The sequence below is a fragment of the Sciurus carolinensis genome, chromosome 13 (genome assembly GCF_902686445.1).
Source record: "Sciurus carolinensis chromosome 13, mSciCar1.2, whole genome shotgun sequence".
NCBI classification, from domain to species: domain Eukaryota; kingdom Metazoa; phylum Chordata; class Mammalia; order Rodentia; family Sciuridae; genus Sciurus; species Sciurus carolinensis.
Genome location: NC_062225.1, coordinates 63,498,851 through 63,523,115, shown reverse-complemented (window position 1 = coordinate 63,523,115; position 24,265 = coordinate 63,498,851). Strand labels below are relative to the sequence as shown.

General features: G+C 33.3%; 1 protein-coding gene across 2 annotated transcripts in view; it reads right to left on the bottom strand.

Annotated features, from left to right (window-relative positions):
- Atl2 (atlastin GTPase 2) overlaps positions 1 to 24,265 on the bottom strand; it is a 51,948-nt gene that overhangs the window by 22,921 nt on the left and 4,762 nt on the right. For both annotated transcript variants that reach the window (XM_047522487.1, XM_047522486.1), the window contains exon 2: positions 2,680 to 2,924. In XM_047522487.1, coding sequence (XP_047378443.1) covers positions 2,680 to 2,924 — 245 coding nt within the window. The remainder of the gene's footprint in view (positions 1 to 2,679; positions 2,925 to 24,265) is intronic.

Genomic DNA, 24,265 nt, shown 5'->3' with positions numbered 1-24,265 from the left:
CTACATTGTGTACAACCAGAGAGATGAAAAGTTGTATTCCCTTTGTGTACAATGAATCAAAATGCATTCTGCTGTCATGTATAACTAAATAGAACAAATAATTAAAAAGATGAATGTCTGGATATCCTTATAAGTTCAAAATATTTTCTGAGATATGAATTCAATAAGTCAGTAATTCTAGTTACACTTTTATGTCTTGCAGTTCTTAATAATAATTAATTCTGACATGAAATGAGGGAATTTAGTCTAGATAAGCCTTTAGTTCACCTCTCAAAACTTACAAAAGAAAAATTCCTTTCTTCCCATATTTCAAGTAAAAAGCAACCTGTTTTTTTTCCATCGAGTAGTAGCTCAAAAACTATAAAAGAAGCTGCTCACAAGAAAATAAAACCTAAAAATGAGAATTCCTCCTATATTTGGAGATTTAAGATATAAATCTCAAAATATTCTTAGATTTTAAAACCCTTCTACTCAACTGTATGCTTTTATCTAACAAAAAGCTCACATTCGGCCTTACATTACTATTCCTCTACTAATCACTCAAAAAAACACTCATCTATTTCTAAAGTATAAAGTAAAATGTTTACACACTTAGCTCCTTTAGTGAACTCACACTTACATAAATGATTCAGGTCAGCAGAGAAGATACTAAAAGAGGATATAAACGGCTGCTCTTCTACTTCTCTCAGGAAGCATACCACCTTTGCAGGCATATAGGTTAAGGAAATGAATTCAAATCTATTCCATTATTATTCCATTTACCTTCTTTACTTACATCGCAATGAAAAAGAATTATTAACCACCTAATCAGTATGTTATCTCCCAAATGAGACACTATGTAATTTAATTTCTGATTAACAGAATAAAGTAACATCAGGAATTCTAAATGGAAACACTATAAATTAAAGTACATAAAGATAATTCAACTTAAAGCCAATAACTAGGTATGTAACTTTACTGAGGTCATCAGAACCTTTGCACGGCCTCAGTACCTCCTCCAGAAAAGGGGGAATTCTATTAGTTTCACAATTGTGATTATATGACAAATGTGGGCTGCTGCTCCTCCTCTGAACAGTCACTAATTTGACCAGAGATGGAATCAGAAATGCCACCTGAGGTGAAACTTACCTGTCATTCCTAGACAAGCAATCTAAGCTTCTTTCCCCTTCTAACATTCTACTTACTATCTGTGACCTACCTGGAATCAAATGCATTTACAGCTCAGAAACAGATATGACATACACAAGTTAAGATAAGGAGTTAATAAACCTCAAAATATAGAAACTGTAGCAGCTTCCAATTTACAGATTTTTTTTAAATGCCACTATTTATACATTTTTCTATTTCAGATATTAAGCTCTGGAAAATAATCAAGTCTAAATGAAAATCTTTTTAACATTCCTTTTCTTAATTTCCTGAACACACAAAATGTCACTCCTTAGTATGAACTACATTTGTAATACTCAGGCATACCTGAAAATGTCTGAAGAGATACCTATGAAAAGAATTTAGTAAAAAGCTCCCTGGAAAACCAACTGGGAATGTTTACCTTATTTCAAGGAATACTCAGATTTACACAGAACTTTAAAAGGTGAACACTCAGATAATTACACAATTCTGTTAAGTCTTACTTCTAGTGGCTTCTGAATGTCAAAAATCCCTCTAAATAGCCATCCGCCCTAAGTGATTCACTCCAAAATTTTCAAATCCTTCTTCTTGGTCTCTATGAAACTTTGAATTCCTCAGACTTGACTCCAGCTTTTAGAAAAACAATGAGTCAAGTGGTTTTGGGTTTTTTGTTTGTTTTGTACTGTTTTCTTTTCTTTTATTTAAGGAAGAAAGGCAAAGTTAAGGAGAAAGGGATAAATAACTAAAAGTAAAAGTGTGTAGAGGGAGGGAGATTCATCAGTCAAACAGACAATAAGTGTCTACAAAACACACAGTTGCGCTACGTACCAAAGATAGAATAATCAAGGAAAGTCCCACTACTAACCAAAGGGTAAACCAACCATAAAACTAAAGTAATAACAATAAAACATGTGCCATAAGAGCTGGGAAGAGAATTAACAAACTTAGAAGTCAAGAAAGGCCTACTATGAAAAGTTAGCAAAGAATACAACAAGATTTCAGAAATAATATGACATATTAGAAGAACAGCAAACACTATAGCATACTTGATATAAGGATGCAAGTGGTGGGGCTCAGATATCAAGGAAGGCCATGGAAGCCACTCTAAGGAATTAAGACCGTATTCACTAAAAGTGACTTATTTGAGGAACACAGTTATACTTTTACGAAGATCTCTATCAGAAAACTTCACTAACTGTAAAGGTGTCTAAGAAAAAGAAAGTGAAGAAATAATAAAAAGGAAGAGAGAAGATAAATAGTACTTCTGATATTTTCAGGGTACACTCAAACATGTTGGGTTAGAACTACATTGCCTAGAATATAAAGGTTCAATCATATGCATCAATATGTATTCTATTCCCAAAAGGAATTACAGAGATAAAGAAGAATCAAGAGCTCAAACTTACATTACTGTCTTAACAGAGAAGTCTTATTAAAGAACAATATTTCTGTAAAATTAAAGAAACAATTCTTGGTTTTATCTATTTTTTTGAAATAACTGGTTGGCAGTTATTTGTTTTAATTAGGTTCTACTTAAAAGACACTATTCACCTTGTTATACATATATCTAAGCATGAAGTCCAGTAGAAATGATTTCCCTTTACGAAAAGCTCCTGCCACAGACACCACAACTATGTTAAGATCTCGTATGTGCTCCTGTAGCAGTATCTGCTCCAAAGCTTCTTCATCAAGCTCAAAGTTATGGTCATCTTCATGAGCAAGGACAATCTGTACTGGACAAGGTTTCTTCATAACCTCATCAGAATTTACTAGGTCATCATCTTCATAATCCTCCCCTAGAATTTTAAAAAGAAAGAAACAAATTACTTTAATCCCTGCATTACAAATTTTTCCTTAAGGACAACATCTAAAGCAAAAATTCAAATGTACCACCCCCTCATTCTCATTTGAGAAAAATTTAATAAAGTAATAGATTGTCAAGTAGTTTTAGATTTCCCACTCTCTCTGTAACAGGACAAAGAATGTCAGTCAGATCTACCACTTGAGCAATGCATCATTCTGTGAATGCTTTTTGCTACTGTATGCACCAAGAAAATACAAACTGACAGGGGATAAAATCAATTTCGCCTGATACTTCAGATTCCAGTTTTCCCTGTAGGCATCACCTGGAAAATTATTCCACATTACAAAGACTGAAACATATATATGAATTTTGAATGTTGTCTTTCATTCTGGAATTTAAAGGGCAAAGTTAGAGTCCTAAGAAGCTTCCAAAAATGACATGATAAAGCTAAGTTCCTAATTTTGTAGGAGTAACCTAATATGGCTAAGGTTATAGCTCAGTGGTAAAGCACTTGCCTAGCATTCACAAGGCCCTGGGCTCAATCCCCAATACCAAAAAAAAAAAAAAGTAACCTAGTAGTATAGTCTTTCTTATCAAACACTATAACCAGATATGTTATTTAAACACACAAAAAGTTAACTTTCCAGGAAAGATACAACACAGTTAAATTCCAAATTAATATATTATTAGGAAAGTCCAGATAAATAATAAAACAGTATGCAAACTGTGATTAAAAGTTTCCAAGCTTAGTCAGCGGTTAAGACCACAAGCTAGAGGGCAAAACTGCCCAGAGGATGTCACAACTTCTTTGTTTTCTCATCTGTAAAATGGAGATAATAACAGTACCTCCCTCATAAAGTTGTCATCAAATGAGATGAGTTGAAACATATATGGCACATAGTAAGCACTATAGAAGTTCGTTATTTATGTAATAGTAGTTTTAGAATAACCAATCCAACAGGAGAGGCTTTTATTTACAACTTGAAATGCCAAAACACTACAGTGATTTTCAACTGCCCAGTAGTTAGGTTCTAACATTACCCATTTCACGAATTTGGAAGCTGTCCTTGAAACATCTCTCCTTTGCATTACCCCTAAATTTAAGCAACAGCCACATTCTTAACTTCACCTTCATGTCACAATTTCTGCTGATAGCATCTCTGTTCCCATCACCACTATTTTGACCCACTTAGACTACAGTACCCAACTGCTCTTCTTTCATTAATGCACTTGTTCTCTTCCCCTAAACCAATACAACTGGAAATTGTAGGAACTAAATAATGTAGTCAAATATAAATTTGATTGTTACTCTCTTTCTTAAAATCACTGTTACAGAAGGCTAATGATTAAAATCCTATACACGCCTTACAAGATCCTGTACATGCTGCCAATCTATGGCTGCATTTGGTGCTACTCTCTCCTTTTTAAACGAAGCTAGTCTTTCTTTAGCTCTTTATGCTATTAAGCTCTTTCTAGACTCGGACTTCACTTGTGACATTCCTCTGTCTGGAATACTCCTTCCCATGCCGTTCCCCTAATCAATTCATATTTATTCATTAAGTCTCAGTTTAAATGTCATTTCCTAAGAACAAGAATCTTCCCTGAGGGTCCTAATCAAGTTTAGTCCTTCTATACTCCCTTAATCTGAATCTAACATTTGAATATTTATGTAAGTAATATTTATTGTCTCTCCTTATAGTGCCAAACCACTCCTTGAAACTCTCAATTATTGTCCCACTATAACCAGTGTATTAAGAAAAACAAGCAAAAACAAACAAACAAAAAAACACCCACACCCTCTAAGTTCCTTAACCCAACCTCCACAGTACTGTGCCAGGACCCCTGCCTCCCCTCTTATTTCATTTTATTACATACCCCTGTTCATTTCCTCAAAGCCCTGGGCCATCTGGCCTTCTTGTTCCTTTAACAGGATAAACCCATTTCCCACCTTAGAATACTTGCTCTGTGATTTTATCTCTGTATGGAATGCTCTGTCCCTAGAAATTCACATGGTATCTCACCTCCCTCACCTAGGCCTCAGTTCCCCTCAGTGTGGTCTTCCCGGACCACACAATCCAAACCATAGGCCCCACCCCTAACACTTTAAAAGGGGATTTTTCATAGTCCTTTTCGATATCTAAAATAACCCTTTTTTATTTATTTACACGTGTATCTCCTAGTTCCCCCTCCATACAATGTGTGCATCACTTATGTGTGCATCACCAATTATCCTATTGATCATTCTATCTTCCAGCAACAAAAATAATGCTTAACACTTAGCCCAGAAGATGCCTAATACTTTTTGAAAGAATATATTGAAGCATTTCAGGAATCTTACACCCACCCTTAGCTATTTTAGAAACAAATGTAACAATCCATTAGGTTTGGGGAAATCAAAGCCAAATCAAGGGTAGTTAAGTATATCAACCACAAAATTACAATGAAAACCATCAAGTTCCACAAAGTAAAACACTTTAATTTAAAAGGAACTCAAAATTAGTAAGTACTAAAATACCACAACAACCAAAAGTGGGGACTGGTGATTTTATAAAAAAAAAAAAAAAAAAAAAAAAAAAACCAACAATTTTTTTCTTGTTGTAAAGAAAACATTGGTTTTCTTTTTTCCTTATTTGAAAGGAGGAACCCCAGGAAGAAAGTCTTTATTAACATAAAATTTCACCTGGATTAGTTAGCTACAGTTACCATGTGGCTAGGTTTCTTTTATAGGCATGGATAAAGACAGGCACCTCAGATAAACACATACATAGACTAAAGACTTTTTAAAGGTAAGTGTGGCAAAAACATTTCAAAGGTATAATGGAGCACAAAGTGATGTGATTCACCAGCCTTAACTCCCCATGATGATATCTCCACCAAATCTGGCATAAAGATAAAATATTTCATCACACACTGATCAACTGAATAAAATACAACTGTATGTTAATTTCATTAGATTGCCTGTAAATATCAGCATCTGGTGATTACCTACAATTGCAAGTCTCTTTCAATTTAGCAATAACCCAAGATTTTAAATGGCACTAAAATCCTGTGTACAGAACACTTATTATGTTTCCATTCTCATATGCCAGAATACTGGAACAAGTAGATTTCAGTCCTACAACATTTTTCCTAATTCAGTTCCAAGTCAGTTCTCCCTACTCCAGCCCAAGTGGGTCTTTCAAGGTCAAAGCTAAAAAATAACTACAGATGATCACCTATTTCTCAAATTTCTCTCTACACCTTAGCCCTAAGTATATCTAATAATCTATTTGTTACAAGTCCTATAAAAAGGCACCTGTCAAAAAAAAAGACCCATGGTTGCCAGGATTAAGGGGCAGGGAAGGATGAATAACAATTTTTTTAGGGCACAGAAATGAATTCTCTATGATACTATAATGGTGGATAACTGATGTTATACATTTTCCAAAAACCCACTGAATATGTAACCTCGAGAGTGAACCCTAATGTGAACCATGGACTTTGGATAATAATAATGTGTCAGGGAAAATTAATTAAATTTAACAAATGAACTACTCCAGCAGGATGCTGGTAGTAGAGGGAGGAGGAGGAATGTGGGAACTGTACTTTCTGCTCAATTTTGCTATGAATCTAAAATTGCTCTAAAATAATAAAATCTACTTAAAAAGACACCTGTCTTTTTAGTGTTTAATCATACTTCATCTTAAATCTGTCAAATTCATACATTCAACATGGATTCCAACAGCAAAATTTACACTTCAGAGCTGACCTAGATCTGTCAGCAAACTTCAAGCTTAATTATTAGATAAGACAATAAAATGGTGCTACAAATCTGCATTACAATAAACTGTTACTAATATTAGGTTACATCAACTCAAAACTAAACTTACAAAAAGAGAACAAAGTAAAGATTAATTTACTTTTCAGAAGCAATTAAAGTTTATTTTAGATTATTATTCATATTTCAAACAGAAATCTCAAATTTTTATGGAAAGTAATCTTAATTTCATCTACTTGGTTCATTTATAAAAACCAGATATCTGAAAAAAAGCAAAGTAATGTTTTAGAGCCCATTACTAGGACCTTGACTTTTATAATCTATATTCGAATGAAAATAGTAGCTAAGCATTCAAAATTTCATTCTAGCACATATTGTTAAAAGTCTTGGAATACCTATTTTTAAGAATTTATTTAAAGGAATAAGCAAAAAAGCAAACAAAGATGTACAAGTTTACCAGTGTTATTTCTGGTAGTGAAGATTAATGCTGTGTTTCTCAGACATGGAAAGTATCCCAAGTTTTAGTCATATTATGACATATTATGTAGCTTAAAAAACACTCTTATGAAATGGACAGCATTTATTTTTTCAGCATAAAATTAAGTAGGAAAAAGGCAGACTTACAAATATAGATCATCCCCCAATTTTGCTTTGCTTTGTACCTATAAAAATATAGGTAAATGGGGCAAGAGGAGATTGGAGGCTTCCAGTCATTATAGCAACTGGTACCAGAATATGGCTCTCTAACAGAAGAAGCAATAAAATTAGACAAAACAACTTAAGGCATTATTTTCAAACCCTTACAACATGCAGTATAAGACAGTAATCCCTAAGAAGTCAACCAAAGGTGAGCCCCAAAGATCACGCCCAGTTCTCTGAATGGGAACAATTCCCCCCAGAGCATCAGTGATCTAGGACACAAGCAAATAAAGATCTGAGTTCAGGATTACTAACACAGTAGGAATCTGTAAGGCAGGGTGCATGAGGAAAGGAGCTGTGCAGAGGTGTCCCAGAGTCTTTAGTAAGGGAAATAACACCAAGCAAGGCTCACCAGGGGACAGCTACTACAGGGTTGGGAGAGAAACAGCCATAGAAAGTCAAACAATTCTGAGACACTGGACCAGCCAGAGTGGAGTTATCTTACATAGCAGGCATCAACCTGAGACACCAGAAAGGCTTAGAATTAGAGATCATGTCCTAGAATAAAGCTTTTTGAAAGATCCACCCAAAGCAAAGTCTAAAATCAAGGCTTGAAAAGATGTGCATGGTACACAGTTCGAAGATATAGTACAGACAACTTTGGGGGTGGGGAGGGGTCTTCTAAACTTTCCACAGATCCTCAGGAATGAAATACAGAGTCACAACTACACAAGGTCAAGATTTACCAGTAACCGAACTGCTTGCCACAACAAAATCTAGATAACAGAATCTCACAATGCATAACATGTAATATATAATATATGATCAGAAATTACTAGACATACAAAGAAAGACAATGTAGCCAATAGTCAAGAAGGAAAAACAGTAAATAAAAACTAATCCTGAAATGACCTAGATGGGAAATTTAGCAGAGAACAGCTTTTAAGTAGATACTGTAAATATATTCAAGGGCTTAACAAAAACAAAAAATAAGGTCTTAATAATAAATGAATAAACAGAGCATCTCATCTAAGAAACAGACTATTAAAAGATAAATGAAACCAGGCACAATTGTGTATGCCTCTAATCCCAGTGGATTGGGAGGCTGAGGCAGGAGGATCCCAAGTTCAAAGCCAGTCTCAGCAACTTAGTGAAACACTGTCTCAAAATTAAAAAGTAAAAGGGCTGAGGATGTGGCTCAGTGGTTAAGTACCCCTGGGTTCAATCCCCAGTACTTAAGAGAAAGAAAGAAAGAAAAAAGAAAATTCTAGAACTGAGAATTGCAATTATTTAAATGAAATAGTCACTGAATAGACTTTAAGTAGACTGTAGGAAGAAAAAGGGGGGGGGGTCAGTAAACTTGAAAACAGAAAAAGAAATTCTCTAATCTGAAGAACAAAGGGAAACAAGAATGAAGAAAAAAACTCAAAAGAACTATGCTGCAACATCTACTAGAGTACCAGAAAGAGAACAAACAGAGCTGAAAAAATATTTGAAGTAATAGTTAAAATGTTACCAAATTTGATGACAGACTTAGAGACCCAAAAAGCTCAGCAAATTTCAAGTAAGGTAAATACAGAGAAGACCACGTAAGTCAGACTGCTAAAAACTAACCACAAAGGGAAAATCTTTAAAGAAGCTAGAGGATGAGGTGAAAGAGTGATACATATTACACAGAGGAAATAATTCAAACTGCCTCTTATGAAAAGAAATAGGGAGCAGAAGACAATGTAATGCTATCCTCAGAGTGCTTAAAGAAAAAAGCATCAGAAACTAACATTCAAAAAAAAAAAAACCCAGAAACTAACATTCAAAAATGAAAGTAAGGGGTTGAGGGTGTAGGTGGATGAAGAAGAGGTCCTAGATTTGAACTCCACCACGGAGAGTTGGGCAGCAAAATAAAGACAGTAAGTAAAAGCTAATATCTGTCACCAGCAGATGTATACTACATGACAGGCAAAATGGTGTTAATTCAGGCTGAAACATAATATTACTTATTGGAAAGTCTCTATTACTTCATATAGATCTGAATCAGAAGTAGTCAATAGATACAAATATAAAAAATTGTTTCCTCACAATAATTTCCTTAAAAAATAACTGATCATTTAGAGCAAAAAATAAATTATGTGGGGTTTATGATATATGTAGAAGTTAAAAAATTAAAAATAAGACAAATGCTATAAAGAAACGTAAATGAAATTACACTTGAGAGGTACCCTAGAACAATGACTTTAAAAAATAAAAATAGTGGGGGCTGGGGATATAGCTTAGTTGGTAGAGTGCTTGCCTCTCGGGCACAATGCTCTAGGTTCAATCCCCAGCACTGCAAAAATAAAATAAAATAAAATAAAAAATAAAAATGGTATAGCTAAAAAAGTCAGTAAGGAATCAAAATGGAATACTAAAATATACTCAATTTGCCTGAAAGGAAAGAAAAGAACAAAAACAAAACGGACAGGGTAGGGGGTAAAATTAGTAAGATAGCAAACTTAAACTCAACTAAATCCATAATAACATCAAATGTAAACACACTGAATTCTCCAACTCTAGGATGTGGAGAAAATTACTAATGAGAATACAGAATAGAAAGCCCAATGCATATGAAATATTAGCTACATAAATTTTCAGATTTCTGGTAATCACATTATAGAGTAAAAATGAAAAATAAATAATACTTTATACTTATTAACTCAACATACTCCAAATATTATCATTTCAACAGTTATTTTAAAACTGATACTTTCCTTCACACTGTCTTCAAAATCTGTGAATTTTACATGTACAATATCTCTCAACTTAGACACTAAATGTTTATTAGAAATCACTTATATTTTATAGCATTTACAAATGAGAGTACATTCACATATACAAGTTGCTCCATAGTTCTCCATTCAATAACTGAATTGAATATAAAAAAAAAAATTCTACTCATACTTGCATCCATGTTAACAAAACTTTTTAAATGGAAATTAACTAAAATCAAATTATTTTCTTCACACTATCCATATTGCTTTAATATGCATTGCTCTGATTAAAACTGATCATTTCTCTATACACATTTGTCTCCTATATGAATTATCTATTCATAATCTAGATAGCTTTAAGAAAGCAAAGCAGTTTATCATCCAGAAGTCCCTTAAATTCTACAATAACAAATGCTTTAACAGCATTTTATAGTTTTATAAATTCAAAAGAATTTATGTGTTGCATGAATATTTAAAAGTTTACTGAGGTACTTTGTACACACACATAATTTAATGCTGAAAACTAATTTAAAAGGTTTATGGTTGCTATTCATTGGCTTCTATAATCTACGACTTAACTTCTACAGAACCCTGGGTCAGAAATGCAACTTTCAACTTAACATTGTAATACAAACTGTTTTTCTCATGGGAAAATGTGGTTCTCACCTGAATAACAGGGGTAAAAAGCTGGAACTAGCTATAAACACAGACTAGACAGCAAGATCCATAAGGCCCTATCATGGCCTCTATTTAAAACAAGCCAAGCCTCGAATTAATATGACTCTGCTGTCAATAAGCCCTATCCTGATTTCATGACCTCTGCCATAATTAAGATGCCCACAAACAAAACTCAAAATTAAAAATTTACAATTTTATAAATCAAGATTCACAGTGTTTATAATCTAAATACCACTAGCTACTATAAACTGAGGATCACTGTGCAATTTGGTGAGGCTGATAGTCCAGCTTAAAATTCTAGAGCTGTGCTTATTAGTACCGGTATGTACTCCGTTCTCTGTTTTTTGTAAATTTTCTTCAAATTTTGAAACTTCTTGCCTTAGCTGTGATCTTGGGGAAAAAAATAATTGCCAAAAGTCAAATTGCTCAAGAAAAAAATTTTTAATTGTCATCCTAGAACTACACAGCATTTTAAATCTAAAAAAATGAGAAGAGTAAGAATTATCATCCTAGTTTAATCATGTTCAACAAAGCACAGTTGTGAAGGACAAGGAAACATAACCGAAGGAAGCACAGATCTCTATGACCATGCAATTACCAGTAATTTTTGTTAAATGTGACAGGTTGGTTAACAATGCAGGAAAACTTCATAGACTAAACATATCAGTAAAAGCAAAAAAATCCATAAAACTCTGACCCAAAGCAACAATTTTCTTAGATGCTCTATCAAAATGCTTCAAATTGGATAGCAAACTATCAAAGAAATAAGTTTTTAGTACAAACAATGGTATGAGAAGTTTAAGAAGAGAACAGATGGACACTGAAATTCTGAGGGAAGTGTCATCACAGACGTACAGAAGAATTTTGCAGTAATGTTAAGAAGATACTATGATTTGAGATCACCACCAATAAAAAGGAATTTTTTGAATTATGCTTTCAGAAAAATGCTACAAGCTACAGTACCAAGAAAGAGTAATGCAGGTTTCAAGACAAACTTAGATGTATTGTTAGAATCTCACTCAAAGGATCTCATCAACGAAGCACTTCAGAAGTGGAAAAGAAAGAAATGATTAAAGAAAAATGTTTTTCTTCTAGTATTTACTATTCAAAGTTATAGAGCACCAACAAGAAAAATAATACCCATATAATAACATCTTTGGAAATAATCATAAAATCTTTGGAATAATATAGTTCTCCAATGATTGCTAAAGCAAAATCTACCGGGAAAGAAACGCTGAGTTTTATTTGTCCCTATAAAAGGAGCTTTAGAAGAGGATCTAAAACGTTTCACTCAATTTAGCCAACAGAGTTAACAAAGAAAAATTCCTTTAAAAGCTACATTAGTTACATTATTAAATAATGATTTGCTTATATTAATTATCTGATATTTGTTCTTAATATGTCTGTAAAATATTTGTCCAACTTTCTTTTCATTTATCTTCAAGATCAAGTACAACACAGAATAAAATAATTTCCTAAAAGGATTCCAAAGAGAAATAATGCATTTATAGAAACTAATAATCTGACTTAACACTGTTATCCAGGAACCAATTAAGTGGTAAGGTCTGTCTTCCATAAAAAAACCCACTTAATCTCCACTCCCTAGAAATTGGAACTCCAAAAAAGCAGCAATGAACAACAAACAGGACTACAGGGTAAGAGTGTGATGCAGTACATTATAATGGATAAGATCAACACCTAACTCCCCTGAATCAATCCTAACATGACAAAGGGAAAATCAGACACTAATGGTTCCTGATATGATGCATCAAGAAGCATAGCATGATGTATTGGTGGGGAAAATTTTCAAAAAACCTAAATCTAATTGAAGTTCCAGATCTAACAATATGGAAGGAAATACAGGAAGCAGAAAAACATGCTAAACATCCCAAAGAAAAAATCTAAAACACAGGTAACTCCACTGGACAAACAAAACTTAACAAATAAATTGCAAAAGCAGGGGGGTTGGGGAAAGGGTACTTCAAAAGACCAAATGTATGTTTTCAAAGTATCCAAGTCATGTGATTCCCAAATTCTGCATTTACTCCACCATCCCCCTTAATATATTCCTTGAAAATATAGTTCAGAACTATATTTTCATAATTACTTTCTCCTATATTCTGGAAGCAAGAACTCTACCCTAAGGGATTCATCATTAGATGACTGACTAAAAGAAGGTACTCACTCACTAGTACGGAAGATTGAAAAGAATCAGCTTCAAAATCAAATCCACTTAACATCCTACAATGAAAACTCTAAGCCCAGATGACTTTCACTATAGTATATGCTATCAAATATTTACGGAAGAACGATACCAATTCTACAGAGTCTTCCAGAAAAAGGGAGGGGATATTTCACAATTCACTTTATAAGTCACTGTTATTACAAATATCAAAACCACAGAGAGACACCGCAAGAAAACAAAACTACAAATCAACACCACTTGTGAGCACACAACAAAATCCTCAATCAAAATCTAGTATTCAGGATATATAAAGAATTATTACAATTAAATAAGAACCATTCCATACTTAAATAGACAAGAGATTTTAACAAACACATCAAAGATGATATATCAATGGTAAATAAGCACATGAAAAGATACTCAACACTATTAGATGTTAGGAAAGTATCAGTGAGATATCACCATACATTCACCAAAATGGCTAAAATGTACAAGACCAACAAAAGAATACATGGGGAGTAAGAAACATTGCAAGAAAACATGGCCCTTATATATATTTCTGGTGAAAATATAAAATGACACAATTACTTCAAAAAACTTTTTGGCAAAACCTTCTAAAAGTTAAACAATTGAAAAACAACCAGTCATCACACTCCTAGAAAATTGGGAACATATGACATCGAAAGACTTGAACACAAATGCTTATAGCTGATTTATTCATAATGAGTTTAACAAATGTGTTAAATTCATGAGACAGAGTGCTACTTAGCAATGAAAAGAATTTTATATATGTGTGTATACACACAAAAAATAGGTGAATCTAAATAGCATATGCAAAGTAAAAGAACTCTCACATAGACACACACACAATATTGTACTGTATGATTCCATTTATATCATATATATCATATGATTCCATTTATATCATATATATCATATGATTCCATTTATATTATATCTAGAAAAAGCATAAATTACAGTGACAGAAAACAGATTATTAGTTGTCAGGAGCAAAGAAGAAAGAATTGACTACAAAGGGACATAAGAATATTTTGAGGTACTGTAAATATTCTGTATCATAACTGTGGAAAAGGTTGCAAACTACACATTGGTCAAAATTCATCAAACCATGCTCCCAAATCAGTGTAATTTTATATAAATTACATCTCAACAGGAAGGTTTTTTTAAAAATCAGATGTGGTCTATTCCTCTTAGCTCTTTCATTTATCAAACACATAAAACAATCACTTAAAAAAAAAAGATGTTTTAAAATGTTTACATGATACACAGGTAGGGTTAAAAACTAATGGTCTAGAGTGATCATTAGTCACCTGGATGAGCTTTTATGGCCTTGCCTCCCAGACGAATGCAGCCTAGAACAGAATATTGAGAAAACATAACATAGACTTCAGGAAGACATTGATTTAAAGGGCAGAAGCAGCTATTAGTCAATCAGCTCCTACAAGAAAATATTTAAATTCATAAATTGCTCTTATAAAATAATGTTAGTAGGAATTGATAAGGTTAAATTTCTCTCATGCAAAACTGGAACTATAAAATAGTAAACTGCAAAAAGAAAAACTCTGAAGACTCCAGAGATGAACCTACTAACAATGTCAGTTATCAAATACTTTTCCCCACTAGTCCTGCCCCTTTGGTCAACAACAGGCTGTCCTAAAACACTTCAGGCTTTTAAAAATGCTCTAAAGAGGATATAATATAGTTCATTTCTTTTCTTCATTACTATCAAATCAGGAAAAAAGAGTTGGTTTTCCTATAAGATTCATATATTATTTTCCACTTAAAATCTACCCTGTTTCCATAGTAACCAGCACTGATGTCTCACAATTTTTGCTGTTCCAACTTAAAGAACACTATGGCATAAAAATGCTTTTATGTATTTATCTAAATAGATGAAAATGTAAAATAGATTATAAATGTGTAAGCTCAAAAGCATTTTCCCCAAAGCTTGCCATCAAATATTAACCAGTTCTTTAAAGCACAAACTTGAATTAAGTGTACTTTAAGATAAAGAAAATACTGAAGTTAATTTAAATTAGATATATGAAATGAGGTTGCAATTTATGAAGTTGTTGACTAGTTAAGAAATGCTAGAATACGTGATGGTCCAGGGGACTCAAAGCAACAGCACAAAAATTCAGCAACATTCTATTTAGGTTCTCCAAATCCTCTCACTAAGGTAGTTCTCCATTTTCTTCCAAAGGGAAATCTTACAGAAAATCTCAAGAAATAAAAAAGGGTCCTACATCTGCTCTTAGGTATTTTGGTGAGTGGGGAAGTAATATAATTTTATTCTGTGGGCCAAAATTGAGAGTATAAAATAATGAAACTTTTTAGTTTAATATTTTTAAGTTTTTTATACCCTAGAGGAATTCCTACACATATGCGTAAGAGACATGTTTTCTTGTTCACTTAAGTTGTTTAAAAAAAAAAGAAAGAAAATAAAGAAAATGGAACAACCTAAATACCCAAGGATAAACCATAAGTCAGAAAACTGAAATTAATAAAATCTAAATATTTATACAAATCTATACTTAGAAAAAACAAATCAAGTCACAAAAGAATATATGGTTTTAGCCATTACTACAATTTTTTTACACAACAATTTGTATCTATTATTTATGAAACACATATACACACTATAGAACTATTAAAAAAACAGAAATGGGCTGGGATTGTAGCTCAGTGGTAGAGCTCTTGCCTTGCACATGTGAGGCACTGGGTTTGATCCTTAGCACCACATAAAAACAAATAAATCAATTAGAAGTATGTTGATGTATAACTAAAAAATTTTTAAAACAAGAAACATATGCCATGTTCAGGATAGGTGTGTATACAGCAAGGTATTTGGTGAACCCCTCAACTATACAATAATATTCTATTTCTCTTTTAAAAAGGATTCAAAACCAATATGGCAAATATGTATTAAATTGTATGCAATAGGAACTTGAGCTCTACTATATCTTTGTCACTTTTGTAAATTTGAAACATTACAATTGTTTTTAATGAAATATATTAAGTTGTCTCAGAATTTACTTCCACAAAGAGGGAACTTAACAGGCACTGACTTGATGACTTTCAGTAAGGTACTGTGAATATAATCCTCTCAACAACCCTGTGACCTAGCTATCATCCCAATTTCAGAGAGAGGAAATATATTCAAAAAAAATTTTTTTTAAATTCTCCAAGATCCTACAGCTAAAATGTAGTACATACATCAAGATTTCTACTTTCTATTAAACCCACCATGCTGCTTTCAAATTGCCTTTCTATGTTATTCAATATTAAAGGATAATTTTTAAAAGATCACTCATTGTTCCCCAGTGGCATAAACATACAAATCAGTCAAACAAGTCCATATCAGTCCCCACTTCTTTTTGGGGGGGTAGGAGCTGTTTTCTCCCCTCTGAAAAATTTTTTTATTGATGTGTTATATAACACAGTGGGATTCATTGGGCCGTATCTGTACATGCACACAATATAACTATAATTTGGTCAATTTTGTTGCCTAGTACCTCCTCTTTCCATCCACATTTTTTAATGACACATTAATGACACATTTGAATCTACATTGTGTACAACCATAGAAATGAAAAGTTGTACCCCATTTGTGTACAATGAATCAAAATGTGTCTGTAAAAATAAAAATATTTTAATAAAAAAGTCAAAAAGATTTAAAAAAATAAATCCTAATACTAGCTCATCTATCATGAGTAAAAACTGACAAGTACAGAATACAAGTAGGACTAAAGGATTTGTTTTTGTTTGGAAAAGGTGAGTTAACTAACTTTTGGCATTTGAGATTTCTAGATCCCTGACATTCCAGATAAAACTGGACTATTAGACAATAAATAGAGTGATCAAAATAATCAGAACTATAGATACATAAATCTTCATTAACAGATAGGGGTGAGGTGGTCTTCTTGCACCAGAATTGTCAACCCATTTATAATTTAGTTATAAATGGACTACAACTGAGTTATTTTGTCAATATTTAACTAGTCACAAACACAGGGTAAAACAATGAGCCATGCGTACTAAAGCTTAAGAACCATCCAAAGTCTTGCTCAGAATTTAGATTCTCGTACCTCACCTTCAGAATTTGGTTCAGTTCATCAGATATAGGGCCCAATCTACATTTTTAACAAACATCCAGTAACAACCGCCAAGGTAATTCTGATGCACAGGATGAAAAAATTAGAACTGGAGAAACATAAGTCTTTATTCATTCTCTTAACAGTCACTGAACACCTACAACATGGTTCTAGGAACTGAAGATTCAGTAACCAAAAAAACACCAACCCTCGGCCCCCAAAAATTCTTGCTCTTAAGTGCTTACATTCTAAAGATGGAGAAACACAAAACACACACAATGACTGCTAGTGTTAAGTACTACAAAGAAATACAAATGGATTAAGGGAACTAGACCCAGGGAATGCCATTTTATAAGAGTAATCAGCAATAGCTTCTCCAATAAGGAAACATTTGAGCAAAAAAGTGAATAAGGTAGACATCTGGGAGAAGAAAGGGAAATATTATTAAGAACGTTCACATCACTCAAAATAATTTACAATATGAAATAATTTCAGGTGGTATATATACTTTTTAGTATAGAAGAGAAAAACACGAGAATCTACTCTAATAACATGTATTATCATTTTAATTCTCAAAATCACTTTATGGGATAGTTATGAGTTTCTTTGTTTTCATAAAGGAGGACACTGAGTGAGGTTCAGATTAAGCAATCTGCAAGAATACACATTTTGTATGTAATCAAGTAATGATGCAGAGTCAGGTCTTTGTGATTAACAAATCTATCATCTTCGAAATATGCCAAACTCCACCTTTATTGCTAAAAGAGAATATCTGTTGAACAAACTCAGGCCAAACTCCACCTTTATTACTAAAGAAGCATATCTGATGAACACACTCAGATCTGAATTCTTACATGCTCGAGATTTCTAGAAACTTGGAGAAAAAAGTTAGAAAAATTAAATTAGTTGACATAAAAAGGATGCTATCTCTCATTTTTATAAAAAAAATTTTGGCACATAGTTATTTTTTCCAAAAACTTCCATGTCTAAACTTAATCATCTATATAGTCAACAAATACGAAAGTTCCCCCAACATTTGAGGAATACAAATTTTTTCTTCATAAATTTTCTAGAAAAGCAAGTTTTAAACTGCAAACCTTTAAGATACAATAAAAGTATATCTGCCCATCTTTGGCAAGGTCTGCACATATTTTTGCAACTCACTGTTTCATATTCATTGTCTTCAACAATGTTCAATACAACTACCCATGAATAACTGCAGAAGCCCCCCTCCCGCCTACTTCAGGCTAATAATTAGAAAACACAGCATCACGCTAGATACTAGAAGCACAATTCACTAATAATATCCTTACTCTAGAGGTTCTAACACAAACATGTATAAAAGGATAGTAGAAAGAAAATGCTATCTGAGTAAAACAAAAGTTGTACAACATTGGATTACGTAAACTAGGGCTATTAATGAAGACATCCTAGAGATGGCTACATTTCTCTAGCCCTGGAGATCAGGTTAAGGCTAACCTTAAAAATATAGGCTTGGGCTGAGGCAGTGGCTCTGTGGTACAATGCGTGCCTAGCATGTGTGAGGCACTGGGTTTGATCCTCAGTACCACATAAATAAGGTATTATATGCATCTACAATTAAAAGAATGCATTAAAAAAGAAACAAACTTAAAAAAAAAATACAGATTAAGAATGCTAAGAATGCTTATTCCTGAGGAGAGCTACTGAAAATTTTGGAGCAGAGACAGGACTAAACCTATGTAGCAGAGAAACTAAAAGCAATGAGGAAGAAGTGTAACAAACTAAGAACAGGGAGATCAGATATAAGGCAAATTGGAAGAGCCTACATATAAGTGAGAAGCCCAAAATCAAGCTGACAATAAAAAATAGGAAAAGATGTATGCAAAGGCTAGTCCTTTTATATATATGTATAATTTTTAGTTGTCAATTGACCTTTATTTTATTTATTTATATGTGGTGCTAAGAATCGAACCCAGTGCCTCACACATGCTTAGGCAAGCACTCTACTACTGAGCCACAACCCCAGCTTAAAGGCTAGTTCTTAAACATCCTTGTTTTGGCCTAGAAAATGGATAATAATAAACTATTCCATATTTTTCATAAGGGACATTTTCTTTATTAAGAGTCAATGTACTCCATTTCCATTTCCAAAAGCATTTTTGCACAGTAAATTCAAGGTTTTATAACACAGAGATCATGAATCCATCAAAACCAAAGTAGGTTTCCTCAGCTTGGGCAAACAGTTTAATCGTTCCTTTTTGGGCCCTAAAATTAGCTTTGTAGAAGTTAAAAGACAACAGATAGGTAAGAGAGTTAGGAAATTTGTGACACCCAAGGAAATCTCTCTCTCTCTCTCTCTCTCTCTCTCTCTCTCTCTCTCACACACACACACACACACACACACACACTTAAATTTAGAACAGGGTTATCATAACAAATCTCAAAAAGGCGCTTGCCAAGACCATGGAAATAAGACACTAAATTCCATTTTGCTACATGTCTCTACCTCAGATGACTGTTAGAGCAGCAGTTTTTAAAAAAGTATTCAAATTCCAGACTTGTCTCAATACAGGCAAAATTCCTACTACAAGAGCAGTTGTAAAAAGAAGGGAATGGTGCCAAAAACAAATAAACATCAGATAAAATGTGACTAATTTGAAAAAACAAAAGAATAGGAAAGTGAGAGTTTCCCACTACACTCTCCTTTTGTCCCTTCTCTAGCTAGGCAATTTTAGGGTACATGTATTAGAATTCTTTGTGGTAAATAAAGACATAAGCTCAAAAACAGAGGGAAGGGGGAACACATCTCTGAGGTTTTTAAGTCACATTTTGGGCTAATCAGCTTTTCCAGGAATTATCTAGTCTTTTAAATTAACTCTATGCTCTATTTGGCTACAGAAAAAATAGCCCCATATTCTTTTTTCTTATTAAATGTTCTAACATTATTTGTTCTTCCGGTTACCTCTAATTATGTCTTTAAATACTTGTTAAGCATTCTTTTAGATTGAAAATTCTTTAAAATCAGGGACAAGTGCTTAAATTAATTTGTAAGTTTACCAACATACTGTCTTTAACTTCAAGCAATAATGTGCTAAGACCCACTCAGCCTTTAAGGTCTAACAAAACCCACTCTCCTCCATGAATTTTCCTCACCAACACTAGCAGTAATTCTACTTCTGAACTTACAAACTTAACTCACAAATATGCATAAGGTCTCTCTGATCTCCCATTTACATGGAAGCTTGGAGCAGGGATCTCTCTATACTTTTCTATGCTGGTACACATAAGCAACTGAAAAGCCTTATTTATAAGGTAGATATAAGATGTCAAATGACAGCATAAAAGGGAAAAAAAAAACAGTTCTAAGTATGGTCCTCAATTGGCCTGCCCTACCAACCCATTCTCTACTCTCAAAAGAAAACTAATCCCATTCCCTTCATGTTCTCCCTTATCCACAGAAAGTATAACTTTGTACAATCAGTACATGCCAAATGTTTTTAAGATATTATCTTTTAATCGTAAACTTCTAAAGTCAGTTTTTATAACTTAAAAAGCTTTGATGGTTATAGAGAGTTGAACCTATCTCCTAATCTTGCTTTTCTTCTGCCACAATTCTGGGCACTAAAGCGGATGCCCATACCCTAGCAATTAAGATTCAGAAACAATCAATATTTCACAAAGAATTTAGAACAGTAAAAAAACAAAGTATTCCAACAGCACACGGAAAGTCAGGAAGTTCAAAAGTTGCCAATTTAAGAAATACATTCATGTGAAAGAAATAATTATTCTTAAATTTTTAAGAAATATGCTATCCTTACCAAAAAATACAAAATTAAAAAGCAAATATGAAAAGTAATATATTATGTACAAAAGGGATTTTAAAATAAAAGAAACTGAGAAGAGGTCAAAGAACACCCAAAAGCAATTAATAAAAAGAATTCACATTTCAATTGTGATATTACTATTTCAACATCAATTACAAAAAGAAATACAAATTAGTCAGGCACTGTGGCAAGCTTCTCCAGAGGCTAAAGCAGGAGAAGTGCAAGTACAGGACAGCCTGGGCAACCTAGGGAGACTATTCAAAATAAAAAATAAAAAGGTCTGGATATGTAGCTCAGTGCTAGAATGCTTACCAAGCATGCATAAGGCTCTGGGTTCAATTCCCAGTACCACCAAAAAATAAATGTACATGTTACAAATTAAAATAGTTAAATGCTATTTTTTTTTATGTGTTGCACCTACTTCTCCCCTTTCTTGGTACTGGAGATTGAATCCAAGGGCACTTTATCCCTGAGCTACATACCCAGGTCTTTTTATTTTCAGACAGGATCTAGCTAAATTGCTGAAGTTCCCACTAAGTTGCTGAGGCAACCTGGAACTTGAGATCTTCCTGCCTCAGACTCAGAGTAGCTGGAATTAGAGACATATATTGTTAGTTAACACCCACTGTGAACAGACATTTGTAAACAAACACAAACCTAACCCTAATAACCTTTGTGAATGGATCTGGTCAGGGGTAGCTTCAATTTTAAAAGTATACATGCCATTTGACCCAGTCATCTACTTTTAAGAATCTACCCTAAAGGCTGCGATTTATCTACAAAGACATTTAGCCAACATTATTCACAAGATATAACCCCATCTCCAAAAAAGGGTTAGCTAAGTAGTACTACATCACCATTAAAAAAAAAAAAAAAAAAAAATCATATTGTAGGGATTTTTTAATCCCATGGGAAAATATGAAATGAAAAAGCAGATTATTAACAATTACAATGAGGTTTCAATTTAGGAAAAATTCTTCATTTTTTTAAAAGAACATAAACTAAAACATATTCATTAAAATGCTAGCAGTGGCTACCACTAGTTGGTATTTTTATTTTCTTCTTTTCCATTTACTTGTATTTTTCAGTGTTTTCCAAGATTTTTTCTTTTTTTTTTTTTTTAATACCAGGGACTGAACCCAGAGGCGCTTTACCCTGTCATGAGTCCTATTCCCAGCTCTTTTTTTATTTTTTATTTTGAGACAGAGTCTCGATAGGTTGCTTAGGGCCTCACTAAATTGCTGAGGCTGGCTTTGAACTTGTAATCCTCTTACCTCTGCCTCCCACTCAAGTTGCTGGGATTACAGGTTTGCACCATCACACCAGCAAGATTTTTTTTGAACTTTAAAAAAGTTAAAAGTTTGGACCATGACCTACCATTTTACACACATTAAGCTTAAAAATCTATGATCAAAAGACCTGTTCAGTAACAAGTTTTGCTGGACCTTAAACATGACAAATTTCTATCTTAATATGCACTTGTAAAAAACATTCAGCATCAGTCATATCATTCAACCTTCTCAAGAATTTCTAGTATACTTTGAAGTTAAGCTACTTTTTGAGAAACATCCAAGTACCCTGACATTTTTCTACAGTAAAAAGGCTCCTGACTCTATAAAAAAGTTCCACAGAGCCAGTCCACATTGTCATATTAAGAAATTAAAAAACTGATGAAAATAAAACAACAATTTCTGAAGATTAATAACTTTTCAAAAAAAAAACCTAAGGATGATTTTCTGCAAAAAAAAAACTTCTTTCCAACTTGTTATTCAAAATAAAGTCCCCCACCATTCTTATAAGAGTGAATTTAATCCAACTCTTTTCTCATTGATCCATCCATTAGAAAGTGAAAAAGAACGGCTTATATGACAATTTTCCCTGTTTCAAGAATTTCTTTATAGAATGCTTTAGTTTCTAAAGTGCCTAAATAGATATCTCTTTAATGAAGAAAAAAGAAAAGGAGGAGGAAGAAGAGGAAGGAGGAGAAGACAAAGGAAAAAGAGGAGAAAGAGGAGGAGGGAAAAGCAGCAGCCCATAGGGTGGCACAGGAGGCTGAGGCAGGAGGATCATAAATTCAAGATCAGTGTAGGCAACTTAGTGAAACCCTGTCTCAAAAAAACTAAAAAAAAAAAAAAAAAAAAAAAAATTGGGGATGTAGCTCAGAGGTAAAGTACCCCTGGGTTCAATCCCCAGTGCCTTCCCCCACCCCCCACCCCAAAAAAAGAAGAGAAAAGAAAGATCTATAAATTTAATAGGGTAGATATCAACTATCAGGAAGGCACAAATGTTACAGAAACATTACAGTCCCAAAATTAAAATCCAAGTCATGCTGGGTATGGTGATACACACCCATAATCCCAATGAATCCAGAGGCTAAGACAGAAGAATCACAAGTTCAAGGTCAGTCCAGGTAACTTAACAAGACCCTGTTTCAAATAAAAGGAAAAGGGCTGGGGATGTAATTCAGTGGTAGAGTATCTTTGGGTTCAATCCCCAGGACCAAAAAAAAAAAGTTTTGTTTTGTTTTTTTTTTTTTCAAGTGCACATCATTTATAAAAAAGGTTTTTTTTGTTTTTTTGTTTTTTTTTTTTAATGTTAAGGATATAGTTCTAATCACTATCCATTACTCTACCAAAAAGGATTAAATGAAGGTGGGGGAAAGGTTTTTATGGGAGTCTCTGTTTATGTGGTTTCAAATCAATCATTTTTTTAGGCATTCCTTTTATATAACAGACTCAAGTTAGATTTTGCAGATCACTGTTTGAAAAGCCAATACTTGGAAACTGCCATGACCTTAAGAAATGAACTCATACTGAATTCTGTAATTGAAATAATTCCAGAAGGTGACCTTGTCACATGAATCTCTAAAATGCATGCTTACTGAAATGAAAATAGTTAAGAAATATGTATACTTATATTTTATTTTTAAAACTGAACAAAGGCCTTCCAAGTCACAAGTCACCTATTTTAAAAAATAATTTAAGGTCAACGTCTCAAATAACCAAACATTATAACTACTTCCAACAGACTATTTGGCACAGGGTTAAGCACTTTTACCACATTCAACACTCAAAATAACTCTTAATGAACATATTATCAATATTTTACAAGTAAAATTAAAAACCTTCCCCCTTGTCCTAACTAAACCTTTGTACACATTACAAGAGAAAATTGTAACTTTTGATTGCAAATGTACATTATATATAATAGAACAAGTAGTCAAACTGGCACATTCTTACAAGTCACTGTGTCTTATTCAGTTTTACAAACTGTAAAGTATTACAAACACTTGTATCCTATCATCTGCTTCCCACAATAGTTTTGCTATGAGATTATTATCACTACTATATATGAGGGCTTCAAAGCTAAGAAAGCTTAAGTCACTCAGCTTACAATTCCTTGTTCTTCC